At 48.4% G+C, this 12170-nt stretch overlaps 1 protein-coding gene across 2 annotated transcripts in view; it reads left to right on the plus strand.

Moving 5' to 3' along the window:
• The window catches only part of Cyfip2 (cytoplasmic FMR1 interacting protein 2), a 102738-nt gene that overhangs the window by 38354 nt on the left and 52214 nt on the right, over window positions 1-12170 (plus strand). The window contains exons 15-21 of one of the 2 annotated variants that reach the window (XM_013508777.1): window positions 888-962; window positions 1937-2090; window positions 3100-3256; window positions 3776-3872; window positions 5163-5239; window positions 8762-8870; window positions 10623-10742. In XM_013508777.1, coding sequence (XP_013364231.1) covers window positions 888-962; window positions 1937-2090; window positions 3100-3256; window positions 3776-3872; window positions 5163-5239; window positions 8762-8870; window positions 10623-10742 — 789 coding nt within the window. The remainder of the gene's footprint in view (window positions 1-887; window positions 963-1936; window positions 2091-3099; window positions 3257-3775; window positions 3873-5162; window positions 5240-8761; window positions 8871-10622; window positions 10743-12170) is intronic. The other variant, XM_013508767.1, reaches the window with a different exon arrangement.

Consider the following 12170-nt stretch of genomic DNA (forward strand, 5'->3'; position numbering starts at 1 on the left):
AGACAGGAGCGAAGATGAGAGGGGACCAGAGGCACTGTGTGTGGGGCGCAGCCATGGAGGGAGGGGGCACTGGTGTGGGTAATAGAGTGGCAGGTCACAGACCTTCAGCCCAGATCCAGCAGGCATGTGGGTAACATAGACATCCTTAATGCACCCCTAGACATCCAGGACCGGAAGAGCCCTAGGAGATAAACATCGCCTCCCCTAACTCATAGGTGGGGAAACTGAGGTCCAGAAAGCAGAAGTGACTTGTCCAAGTCACAAGGCGAGTCCCAGGTAGAGGTGGGACAAGCACCCAGGTCTCCTGACTCCTGCCCCAGGGCTGTTCGGTGGCCCTCAGAGCACAAGGGGCGTGGGCTCCTCCCAGAGCCTGTCCAGCGAATTCAGTGCTCTGAGTAGGTGGGAAAAGAACAGCCCCTCCTCTGGACAAACCAGTTTTCCTGTAGTTAGAACTAGGTGATAGTCAGCGGTTACAGCAGATGAGACACAGGGAATCCTTTGAGGACACTGAAGGCCGGCATTAGAAAGTGTGTCTCGGTGTTGGGGCCAGAGAGACCTGGTGGGCACCAGGGTCGCAGGTGGTGGACTGTCTGTCACGCTTGTCCTCCCTGTAAAGGGAAGCCCGGCTCAGGGTGGCAGTCACAGGGTCCAGTGGCTGTCAGGCCCACTCAATGCCAGGCAGTGGCGGGAGACCCAGGCCAGGTCCAGAGAGGAGCATGGATGTTGGGAGGTTGGACCGTCTCGGAAGTGGCCCTAGCAGTCGCGATGGCTTTCCCACCGTATACAATACCTCTCGCTTTTCTCTCTCTCTCTCTTTCTCTCTCTCCCTCTTCCCTGTCTCTCCTGCCCTCCCATTCCCTCTTCCTTCTCTCCTACCTATGTCTTAGGCCTGCCAGTGGTCCCCGAGGGCTTTGTTTCACCCCACTGGTGGCACACAGGGCCGAAGAGGCTGCCGATCCCTGGTATCACTCCGCCTGGCTGGGTTGGTCTGGGTACCTTTCTCCAGGAGGCCCTGGGCACGGACCAGCCCGGCTCCTTCAGGCTCCCTGCAGCCCTAACATGCAGACAAATGACGTGGAAAGATCTAGATTAGCAGAGAGAGCAACCCCACTGCTCTTGTGCCCTTCGCATGTAGGGCTCTGTATAATAGGAGTAGCTGTCTAGTAGCCTCTGGTGTAAGTACCTATATTAACCCATGGTCCACCCAGATTCTCGGCCAGGCTGTGCATGCAGCCCAGGCCACCAGAGGGCACCATCGCTCATGGATTCAAAACGTTGAGGATCAGAAACCTAAGGTGGTTGGGGGGAGTTACAGTATTCTGATCTTACCCATTGTGCAGTCCTCAGAATGTTAGAGCTGAAAGGATCTGGTATGAGAAAGCATCTAGTCCCCGCCCCCCTTGTTAGGTAAGACAACTGAAGCCCAGAGTGGGGACTTTGGCACCTAAGGTCACACAGCAAGTCAGTGGCAGTACCTGGCCTTGAACCTGGGTCTTTTGCGTCCCAGTCCAGTGCTCCACCCAGGATGCTGCCATGGCTATCTGGGAAAGCAGCAGTGACTTTAGAACGTGGAATGAGGTTCTCCTCCAATGCCCATGCCCTTGGCTGAGCAGGGCAGGCAGGAACCTCTTCCTGGGCTTTCTTGAACTATACAGGGATGTCGTGGGGCCTCTCCTTCCCAGGACGGCCTGTCTCCAAGGGCTGGACATGTGGCTCAGTGGTAAAACGCTGGCCTAGCATGCGTGAAGCCCTGGGTTTGATTCCCAGCACTGCAAAAGAAAACAAAAATTTTCACAGCTCCAAATTTGCTTCTCCATGTAAACTGGTGCTTCCTTAAGACCGTTCTTTTAAGAGCAGAAAAGAAATACAGCATAAAGCAGCTTCCCTCTCAGGATGGAGGTCCAGCCCCTAACCCTGTCTCACCTTCTCTTTCAAGCTCTACATGGTACGCACCATGCTTGAGTCACTCATCGCAGACAAAAGCGGCTCCAAGAAGACCCTGAGAAGCAGCCTGGATGGACCCATCGTCCTCGCCATTGAGGACTTCCACAAGCAGTCTTTCTTCTTCACGCACCTGCTCAATATCAGCGGTAAGCTGCGGCACCTGGGCCGGGTGGGGGGACTGTGGCGCTCCCGGTCCTTGAAGCAGCTGGCTGCCAGGTTAGAAATTGTAAAGAGACCTGATCACGAATCCGATCAGGGGCATATTCTACCACCAAGCAGGAAAAGAAACGTGAAAACACTTTTGGGTGGACTTTGGGAGCTTGAGAAGGCCACGTTCGGTGCAGCCATTCTGAAAGCTCAGTTTGGTGGATACTTGTGGTTCATTTATCGCAAAGTCCTTAGGAAAGGGAACTCAAAGGGAACTCAAAGCACGTTCGTACTGTCACAGTGCGCAGGGCCGGCAAGCCTGGCACCGCGAAGGAACACCCCCAGCTCTGAACAGTTCTGCTGCTAAGCGAGCGTGAGTGGGCCACTAGCTCACTGGTGTCACTGTTCCTAGCCTAGAGACCCCCAGGCTGCACCCCAATTCTGTGCTCTCTCTTCTTGTTCTGCCTCTTGGGGTGCATAGGACAGGTTAGGGAAAACGTGGCATCCCGGGGACGTGAGAATCTTAATACGTTCGTGAGAGTGATTTGAACAAACAGTGTGTGGTTCTTCATTAGAAAGTGGCCCAGGTAGGGTTTTGAAGGCGTCTACATGGTAAGGGATCCAGAATTGCCACGTGGAGGGGGTGAGGGAGGCTCAACCCCATATGCCGTTACAATAGTATTGGCGTAGTGGGAATACTTTTTAACTTGGGGTGCGTTTTCAGGTTGGCTCGGTAGGAGGCTGGTGGAAATGATGGGGGACCCAGAGTTCTAAAATGTCCCTATCCCTCTCCCAGGCACTGCCCCTACCTGTGAAGTGTAACAAATGCCATTTTCCAGTGGATGCTAAGCTAGCCTCCAAGCTGGAGACGGCAGTGTCTGTTGATGCGGCACCTGCCACGGTCCTAGCACAGTGATGCTAAAAGTGGTACTAGTTAGTAAAAACAGCAGGAACTAAGAAGTTTAGAGTTTTCTAGGGTAACCCAAGGCCCTTTCCTTCCGTTTTCAGAAGCCCTGCAGCAGTGTTGCGACCTCTCCCAGCTCTGGTTCCGAGAATTCTTCCTGGAGTTAACCATGGGCCGGCGAATCCAGTTTCCCATTGAGATGTCCATGCCCTGGATTTTAACGGACCATATCCTGGAAACCAAAGAGCCTTCCATGATGGAGTAAGAGGCAGGACTGGGGAACAGGGCGGTCCTTTGGGGTGCAAGGCCAGCTCATGGTTTTCCAGGAAGCTCCATTCTTTCCAGAAGAAAGCACTGAGTGGACTAGCGGTGAGGCAGTGTGGCCCCCCCAGGGGGAAGCTCAGGCCAACGACCAGGTCGACACAGTTGTTGGCCTCAGCCTTCCAGATGGACTCAGAAGTTCCCTAGCCCAGCTGTCTTCCCTTGACTCAGGCTCATAGCAGCCAGGCTCATCACCATCTCTGGGAATGAGGAAGCTAGTATCCGTAGCTGCCACCTGATTTCTGTTCGTTCCAAGCCAGTGTTTTCAGGGCTTCACTTCATTGGCATTTGGACTTAGGATTTCCCTGGGCAGATGTAGAGGGAGTCCTTCCTGTGTAGAGGCACTGGGGGACCCCAGGGAGTGCAGAGGGCTCCTCCCTCCTAACTCCGTTCATCCTCTGTAAATCTGCCTTTAGTGAGAGCCTTAGCAAGCTGCTAGCCCTGGTGTCTCCTCTTTAGGTATGTCCTCTACCCCTTGGATCTGTACAACGACAGCGCCTACTACGCTCTGACCAAGTTTAAGAAGCAGTTCCTGTACGATGAGATCGAAGCTGAGGCAAGTGTCATCCTGCTGTTGTTCCTGAAGCGCTTTCCTGAGAGGCTGAACTTTGCAAATCTGTAGCTAGTAGCATAAAGTGGGGGATTAGTGATGTACTTACTCGGAAGAGTGATCTTCCTAGTCACCATGGTTACCACATGTAATCGTGTACAAATTGAGACACACACAGAGTTTGTGGCCTGCTTTCTTTCTCTGCTCATCTGCAAACTGTTCCTGTACCGTGAAGGGCTTCTTGTGTGTGCATATAGACACCCAAGCTTTGTCCCACCTTCGCCGCAAACCCTCACCCTTAGGCAAGCCGAAGACCTGGGGCTCATACCCTTCAGTGCAGTTTAACCTCAGCGGCGAACCCAGAGAAGAGGCCATGTGGCCCTGGAAGGGGCCCAAGAAATCTGGGCAGAGCTCTCAGAGCTGGTTCTAGCAGGGGAGCCTCTTGGGTCCAGGTCAACATCCACTTTGGCCTTGTAGCCTCTTTGCCTGGAGTGGAACCTGCTGGGGACCTTGGAGCTCAAAGTCCAGACTGAGGCCTCAGTTACTGGGGTAGGAAGGCAGCACTAGGCATAGTGTTTTTGTTTTCTGCATAATAGGAGGAGGAGCCAATAAAAGATGATGAAAGCTGTCAAAGAGTTGACCTTCTAGAGCTGAGAATCGAATAGGAACCAAAAATTAATCAGCTATGTAGGATGTCTCCTTGCGTATTGCTGCCACCAGAGCCCTGTCCCTCTGAAGTCCCACTTTGGCCCTTTCTAGCCCCGGCTGCCATTGGAAGATGTGGTTTTGATGCTCTGTGCCTGCTTTGAACTCGTCTTGTACCTTGGCTGTGATGAAATACTGGAATGCATTAAAAACAAGAAGTTTGAAGAAAGGAGCTTTTACGTTTCTGAGTCTTCATGATTAAGTTTGTCAAGTAAAATAAGATGAAAGGAAAGGAAAAAACAAAGATTATCAGCAAAGAAACAGATGAGGCAGGTGAGGCTGCTGCTACTGAGTCAGCAGCCTGCCAGGAGTCACCGCAGGGGACTGTGGGTGCTTGCTGCTGCGCCCGCTGTATACGCGGGCTGCTGCATGACAGCCCAGGACTTTGTGTTATCTGTTGAGTAACAGAAGACCTTGGGAGCAAGTGATCAGACTTATGGAGCCACAGCCTCTCCTTCCTTGCTTTTTTTCTTTCGCAGCTGTTAACGTTGCTGTAGGACACACTTTGCGCAGTCTCGCCCACCGCCCTCTTTACGTTTCTGTGATAAAACTAGACAGACATCACTGACATTTCCTCTTCCTCTTCACCAGGTGAACCTGTGTTTTGATCAGTTTGTCTACAAGCTGGCGGACCAGATCTTTGCCTACTACAAAGCTATGGCCGGCAGGTAGGAGAGCCCACAAAGACTGGTTCTTGGTAGACGTGGTTCTCTGTTCTCCCTTCTGCAACATCTAAGGACAATTGAGCAATTCCGTGGCCTGGTCAAGGTGCTAGAATACATTAAAAAGGGAAATAAGGCAGATACAGTACTAACCTTGCAGAGCCTGCAGTCCTACGGGAAGACAGACACTGACGAAAGTGACAAAGGAGCTCATGCGCTGTCAGTGAAGGCAAAGCCCATGGGTCTCGCTTTGCGGTTCAGGCTGCCCTCAGACTCAAGCTTGAGACCCATGTAGCATTTTAAACCTGGCCTAGGGTCTGGGAGAGGCCGTCAAAGGTCATTTTAAGGAAGCAACATCTTAGGAGTTAAATTAGACGAGGTGAAAATGAGGCAGGAAATTATAAGCAGAAGGAACTTCTTGTGCAGCCCCTGTGGTGTAACTTCACCTAAGATAAGAGTGTAGGGAGGGTTTGCGGGACTCGAGACTGTCACTGCACCCAAGGCCACAAGGGGGGACTGTGTGATGAAGCCGGAGAGGGCGGCAGAGCCAGATCCTGTTCCAGGAGTGAAGCCACACAGAATGGTGGCAGAGGCATAGCAGTGACTTTGTCTGATTTTCCATTTCAAAAGTTCACTCCTTAAGATTATGGAGGTGTGGAGAATGGAATGGAGGTGAGCAAGGATAGGTGTGTGAAGCCAGATGGGAGGCCGGCGAAGAAGTCTGAATCAGAAGTGTGGGACTCAGTGGTGTTGCCCAAATGCGTGGATTTAAATGCAAGGCCCCTGTGAGTTCCTGGCCTTAACCTGTAGTAGTACTAGTCCAGAAAAACCTCAGATTATCTTATAAGTAATACTCTTGTTGGAAATCCAAATGGACTGACCAGTAATTTCAAGAATAGTCCCTGACCTTGTTTTTCTTTCATGGAAAGAATTGGGATGGTTCTGCTTCTGACAATTGAATTTGCTCTGATATATTTCAAATAGGAGTCCGAGTACAGCTGATACAAGTTGCTATCAGCATAGGATGCATGCAAATGACTCTTACAGTTGGACCTATAGTGAGCATATATTTAGGATTTTAAGGAAGCACAGTGACACCACCTGTCACAGAGCAGTTTTTAATGAATGCAAGTGAGCCGGGCATGGTAGCACACACCTGTAACCCCAGCACTCGGAAGGCTGAGGCAGGAGGATCACTGCAAGTTTGAGGCCAGCTCGGGCTACATAGTGAGTTCCAGGCCAGCCTCAATTGCATACTGAGACCCTGTCTCAAAAAAGAAAAAGAAAAGTGGATTGGATAGGATGTGGTCCTATGAGCTAAGCTGCCAACTTCTCGAAGACTATTGTGATTCCAAATATCAATCCAGTTGTAACAGACTCGGCCTGTTACACACTCAGTCCTCTGTATATTTAGTCTCTAAAATGCCCTCACCAGAAGTACAGCCCTGAGTCAACACCACTTCCTGTGAGACCAGTGGGAAGTTAGGGGAGGTTGGAAAACGGGGAGAAAGCACAGGAGGGCACAGTAACCTCGGTCAGTGCCACTCAGTAAGACATGAAAGGCACCACAGATGGGAGCTACAGCGGCCATTGAAGACATTTTAGAACAGTAAGTCCCCGACTTGCGAATGAGTTCCGTTCTGAAAGAATGTTCATAAGGCAGATTCATTCATAATTTGACAAAGTGAGTCTTATACAGTACACCTGTGAGAGTCTGCAGCTCAGCTGTTCATAAGTTGGGGACTTACAGTAGCTGTATTTTAAAAGGAAAAGGAAATATGTAAAATTAATTGGGTAGCATATCTTACCGAACTCAACACATCAAAACACTATAATTTTAACATATAATTAAGAATTATTAGAGATTCTCTTTCATTCCTTTTTTTTTTTTTCTTTCTGTAAGCCTTCAAAATCTAGGATGTATTTTACAGCACATCTCAATTTGGACCAGCATCATTTCAGGTGTTCAGTGCGCACCTGTGGCCACGTGTGTTGGCACACATCTGCAATCGAGCTGCATGGGAAGCTGAGTCAGGAGGATTGCACACTTGACCCCAGCCAGGGTGACTTAGCAAGACACTGTCTGAAAATAAAAAATAAAATGTGCCAGGGATGTAGCTCAGTGGTAGAGTGCTCCTAGGGTTGGTCTTTAGTACCACACACACACACACACACACACACACACACACACACACGAAATCTGGGGCTGGTGGCTGCTATATTGGATAACACAATATACTTTATGTCTCTTACCTGCTTAAAACCTTTAAATGGCTTCCAGGCACATCTAAGATACATTTTGCCCCTGCTGGCACGTGTGCTGCCCCGCAGCCTGCCCCTGGACCAGCGTGATAAGTTCATTTCTGCAGCGTTCTTTCCAGCATAGCCTGACCTTTATCCACGCCAGCCAGCTCTCCTTTCTTCAGACAGAACAAGTGTACGGTGTCTGTGATCGCCTTCCATGAGACCAGTGGTGGGGAGCCTGTGGCACACGTATTACTGTGTTTTTCTTTTAAGACAAAAGATGCTAATTGTGAGGTTTTTTTCTTAAACTAAAACCTCAGTATTGCAGCGTTAGCACTTTGAGATAAATAAGTGGGGTTTGGATTGCAGTGTGGCACTAGTTCTCTAAAAGTTTCACCATCACTGCACTAGACCTTTCCACTTTTTATCATTCAGGTCTCTGTCCCACAAAACTTAGGAGACTTTCCCGGACCTCCTAACCCCGAGTGACCCTGACTTACAGTTTTCAGAGCACTTGTTCCTCTGCAATCCGTGCCTCAGTGTGGAAGATAATAGTACACCCAACTTGTGGGGTTGGTGTGGGGTTCAAGGTGACTGTGTGTGTGTGCGTGTGCCTGTGCACGCACACCTGGTGAAAGGCACAGGTTTCCTGTTGTCAGAAATCATTTTAGCTGGGTCTTGTGGATGTGCCTATCATCCTGGCACTCTGAGAAGCCGGGGAGGAGCATTGCAAATTCGAGCCCAGCCGAGGCAATTTAGTGAGACACTGTCTCAAAATGAGAAAAAAAAGCCGGGGATGTAGCTGAGTGCAAACGCTTGGGTTCAGTCCCCAACACTACAAAAAAAAGGAAAGAAACAAAAAGAAAAGAAAGAAATCATTTTATTCCTCTGCTTACTTACGCAATACCAGTCAGTACCAGTCTCTCTCAGTCTCTCTTCAGTAGAATGTAAGGTGAGGACAGGGACTTGGTGTCCTCAGTACCCAGAATGTTCCCTGGGATGTACTAAGCATGCAGAGAATTGCTTTTTTGGTAAATGAATTAAAGAGAAAAGCAGTTTGACTCTTTCCCCATCTTTAACTTAGAAGCTTTCTCTCACATGTTGAGTTTCCATGGCTGAAAAGTACTTCCAGAAACCCTGCTTTAGAGCAGATAGCAGTTGTGTCTGAGACATGCAAGACAGCCCTCTTAGGGTAGATCCTGTGGTCTGGAATCAATGTGGCTGGACATTAAGAGATATTCACTGTCGTGTTTACTGACCCTGTTTACCTTTGATTCTTTTCAGTGTCCTGTTGGATAAACGTTTTCGAGCTGAATGTAAGAATTATGGAGTCATCATTCCATATCCACCGTCCAACCGCTATGAAACGCTGCTGAAACAGAGGCATGTCCAGGTACGGTGAAGGAGAGCCACAGGGGACAGGCAGCAGGCGGGACTGGGAATCTAGGAAGTTAGCGTGGAGCTCAAGGAGTCGGGACTCCGTAGTGTCTGCCCTGGGAATGGCCTAGTGCAGATTTCCAAGAATAGGTGTCACACAGCCTCAGACTCTCACAATCAAGAGCTTCCTTTGGTGCAAGATTTAGGCTTCTCAACTCATTTCCAGGTCACCTGTGGCAGCTAGTGGCCACCAAAGCCTTTGTCCTGAGGTCACTAACTAGAACCCACTTCTTTCGATTAGCACTGGTATGCAGAGATGGGTCATCTGTCCCTGAACGGAGCCTAGATGCTCGTGTAAGTGAAAGAAGGCTGCGGCTCCTTTAAAATGTAACACCTTGGGTTAAACCCGGGGTGGAAACTGTGCTCCACGTCTGTGGGATGGTTTCTGTTAACATTTAATTCCAGGAGGAGAGGAATCACTGCTAGGGGCTGAGAAACTTACACTTGTCTAAAAATGTGTAGATGAGCCACACGCCTTAGCAGATACCCCCAAAGACTTTGTGCCCTACCTGCCGTGGTCCGCCTGGTGGTGCCGTGGCCTTTGTGTACGTTTTGTGGCCCCTGCTCTCTGTGAAGGGTCGGAGCTGAGGCCAAGATGAGCATGGTGAAAACAAAGGACTCGACTTTGAAAACCCTGGACACTCCCATTGCCAACAGAAATCCGGAGGGAATAATCAGAAGAGGAATCAACACCCTTTCTCCTTCACCAGTGCAGTCCCAGTGGGAGCTTTTCCGTCAGCCTCTCGGAAGATTACTGCTGCCAGTTACCATGCAGCCAGCGTTAGCCACCGGATATTAAATATTGTGGGCTTCGTGTGCACGTGCGATCACAATGTGGGCCCCTAGTCAGCAGTAGAAAATTTACCCCAAGAGAAAAGCGAGGAAAAAAACACTTAGGAACAATCACCCGGCAGCCCGCAAAGCATAGTGGACACAGCAGGTGGTTACTAAATGTTTATTGGTATCTGCATAGCATGTGCAAGCATGCTCGTGTGTATCCCTGTGGATATTAACCGATGCTGTCTTTTCCATCCTTTAATCGGCTCTCCGTGTGCTCGCTAAGTTTGCCCCCAGGAATGCACAAAGTAGGCCACTGCTGAGGCTGCTGTTGTCTTGTGGCTGATTTGAGCACAGGACAGATGCAGGAAGAACCTCAAGCCTGAATTTAGGATACCAGCAGACGTAGTTATGGGAGAGTAGAGTCCCCTCTAAGCCTTTTTCCATAGCCTGAGTGAATGGTGTTTTTCTTCAACTTTTTATATTTTAAGCCTGCAGGGAAGTTGAAAGAAAACCACAATAAACACTTTCCTATCGTATAGCCAGATTCATGGTCATTAACATTTGACTGTATTTAGTTGACTTTTCTTTCAAATATATGCTCAGATACACACAATAGTGTCAATTTGTGTGTACATGTGTGTACGTTAGTGTAAGTACACTTTTCTTAACCAGTTGAGCATAAATTGCAGATACTGTGACGTTTCACCACTGCATAGCTCAGCTTGTACTTCCTAAGAACAAGAAAATTCTCTTATGAAATCAAAATAAAATTACCACACTTGGGAAATTTAACAATGCTGTTTTCTACCCACAGTCCCCATTTGTCCCAGTATTTCTCATTTTAATCCATATCTTTTCAGTGCATTGCATTTAGTTGTCACATGTTAGCATGAATCTTAAGTAACTGCCCCGTCTTTCTGCCGTCTAGCTGTTGGGTAGATCCATCGACTTGAACAGACTCATCACCCAGCGCATTTCTGCGGCCATGTATAAATCCTTGGACCAGGCCATCAGCCGCTTCGAGAGTGAAGACCTAACCTCCATTGTGGTAAGAGATGGAGGGCTGGTAGGCCTTCTACTGTGGGGTGGTGAGACTAGAAGCCCAGCGGGGATTGTTGATAGCTGATACTGGGTCAGTGCAAGAGAAGCAGTGGATCTCCTATCTTAACAAGGCAGGAGAAAGAAAAACTCAATTGGAATGAGAATAATCATGTCCTCCTGAACAACGGGGCAAGGGCCAGGGAGAGGAGGGGATCTCCTTGAGATCTCTAGAGATGACCCATCCTTGGGCATGGCTGCATGTGTGCAGGATCTGTAGTGCTGAGCAATAGGCAAATGGTCCCAGGAAGCTCGAGGAGATGGCACAGCAGACTTCATGGGGCAGTAATAGAGGACCCAGCAGGCTGTGACATTGGTTTAGTGCTCTGTTGTTACCATCGCGAAAGTCTTAGTAATTTTTAACATGGGACCCCACATTGGCATTTTACGCTTGCTCAGTACATTATGCAGCTCATTCTGATCCGACACAAGCTTAGAACAGACCTGTTCCCTTGTTCTAGAAAGCAGTGATTGGAACTGCTTTATTTTCTCACTTCAAGAATTAGAATAAACGTTACTGCTGAACATTCAGTTCATCAAAGGAAAACTTTAATACTCCAAAGCAGATGAGTAGAAGGAATGAAGAAAACTAAAAAATCATTTATTAGCATGTCACATTAAGAATAGTTGTGGGCAAAATCTGTCCAAGCTAAGATTAGTGGGAAACCTTGAGAAGAATATTATACAATTCCTTGAATGTGAGGTTCCTACAGTAGGTACATTCATAGAGACAGAAAGTTGAACTGTGTCTGCCAAGGGAAAAGTAACTAGTGTTGAATGGCTGGAGATCCAGTTAGGGAGGTTGCATCTCCGGAGGTGAATGGTGGTAGTGGTTGCACAGCACCCACCTAATGCCATGTACTGAGCACCGCAGTGGCTAGAACCGTAAACATGTGCGTAATTCTCTGCTATACAAAAAATTACTCAGAAAAGAGCTTTGAGAAGAAATAAGACAGTATAGTCTCAGAGTGACTCCCTGAGACATTTATTAACTCCAAAGGGAGCAGGGTAAGTTTACAGTAGAGAAAGTTGACAGGCACCATCCCCCACTTCTCAGGGTTCTAAGTCCTGAGATACATTGTTGTTTTCATCATGTGTTCTTGGCGAAATGCACGCTCTCAGTCTTATCAGGAGGAAATATTAAATAAACCTTATGGAGTGTCATTGTTTTAAAAAATGAATAATACTTTACAAAAATGCCATGTCATGAAAGATAAGGAAAAATCTAAAACTGTAGCAATTAGAAATGAATGACAACTAAAACATCAGGTTTCACAACTAAATGCCATGTGGGATCCTGAACTGATTGCTAGAGGGGGAAGAGAGTCTTAGTGGGAAAACTGATGCAATCTAAGTGAAGCGTATATTCAGTGGATAA

Source organism: Chinchilla lanigera, unplaced genomic scaffold, assembly GCF_000276665.1.
Source record: "Chinchilla lanigera isolate Chin_1 unplaced genomic scaffold, ChiLan1.0 scaffold00007, whole genome shotgun sequence".
Classification (NCBI taxonomy): Eukaryota; Metazoa; Chordata; class Mammalia; order Rodentia; family Chinchillidae; genus Chinchilla; species Chinchilla lanigera.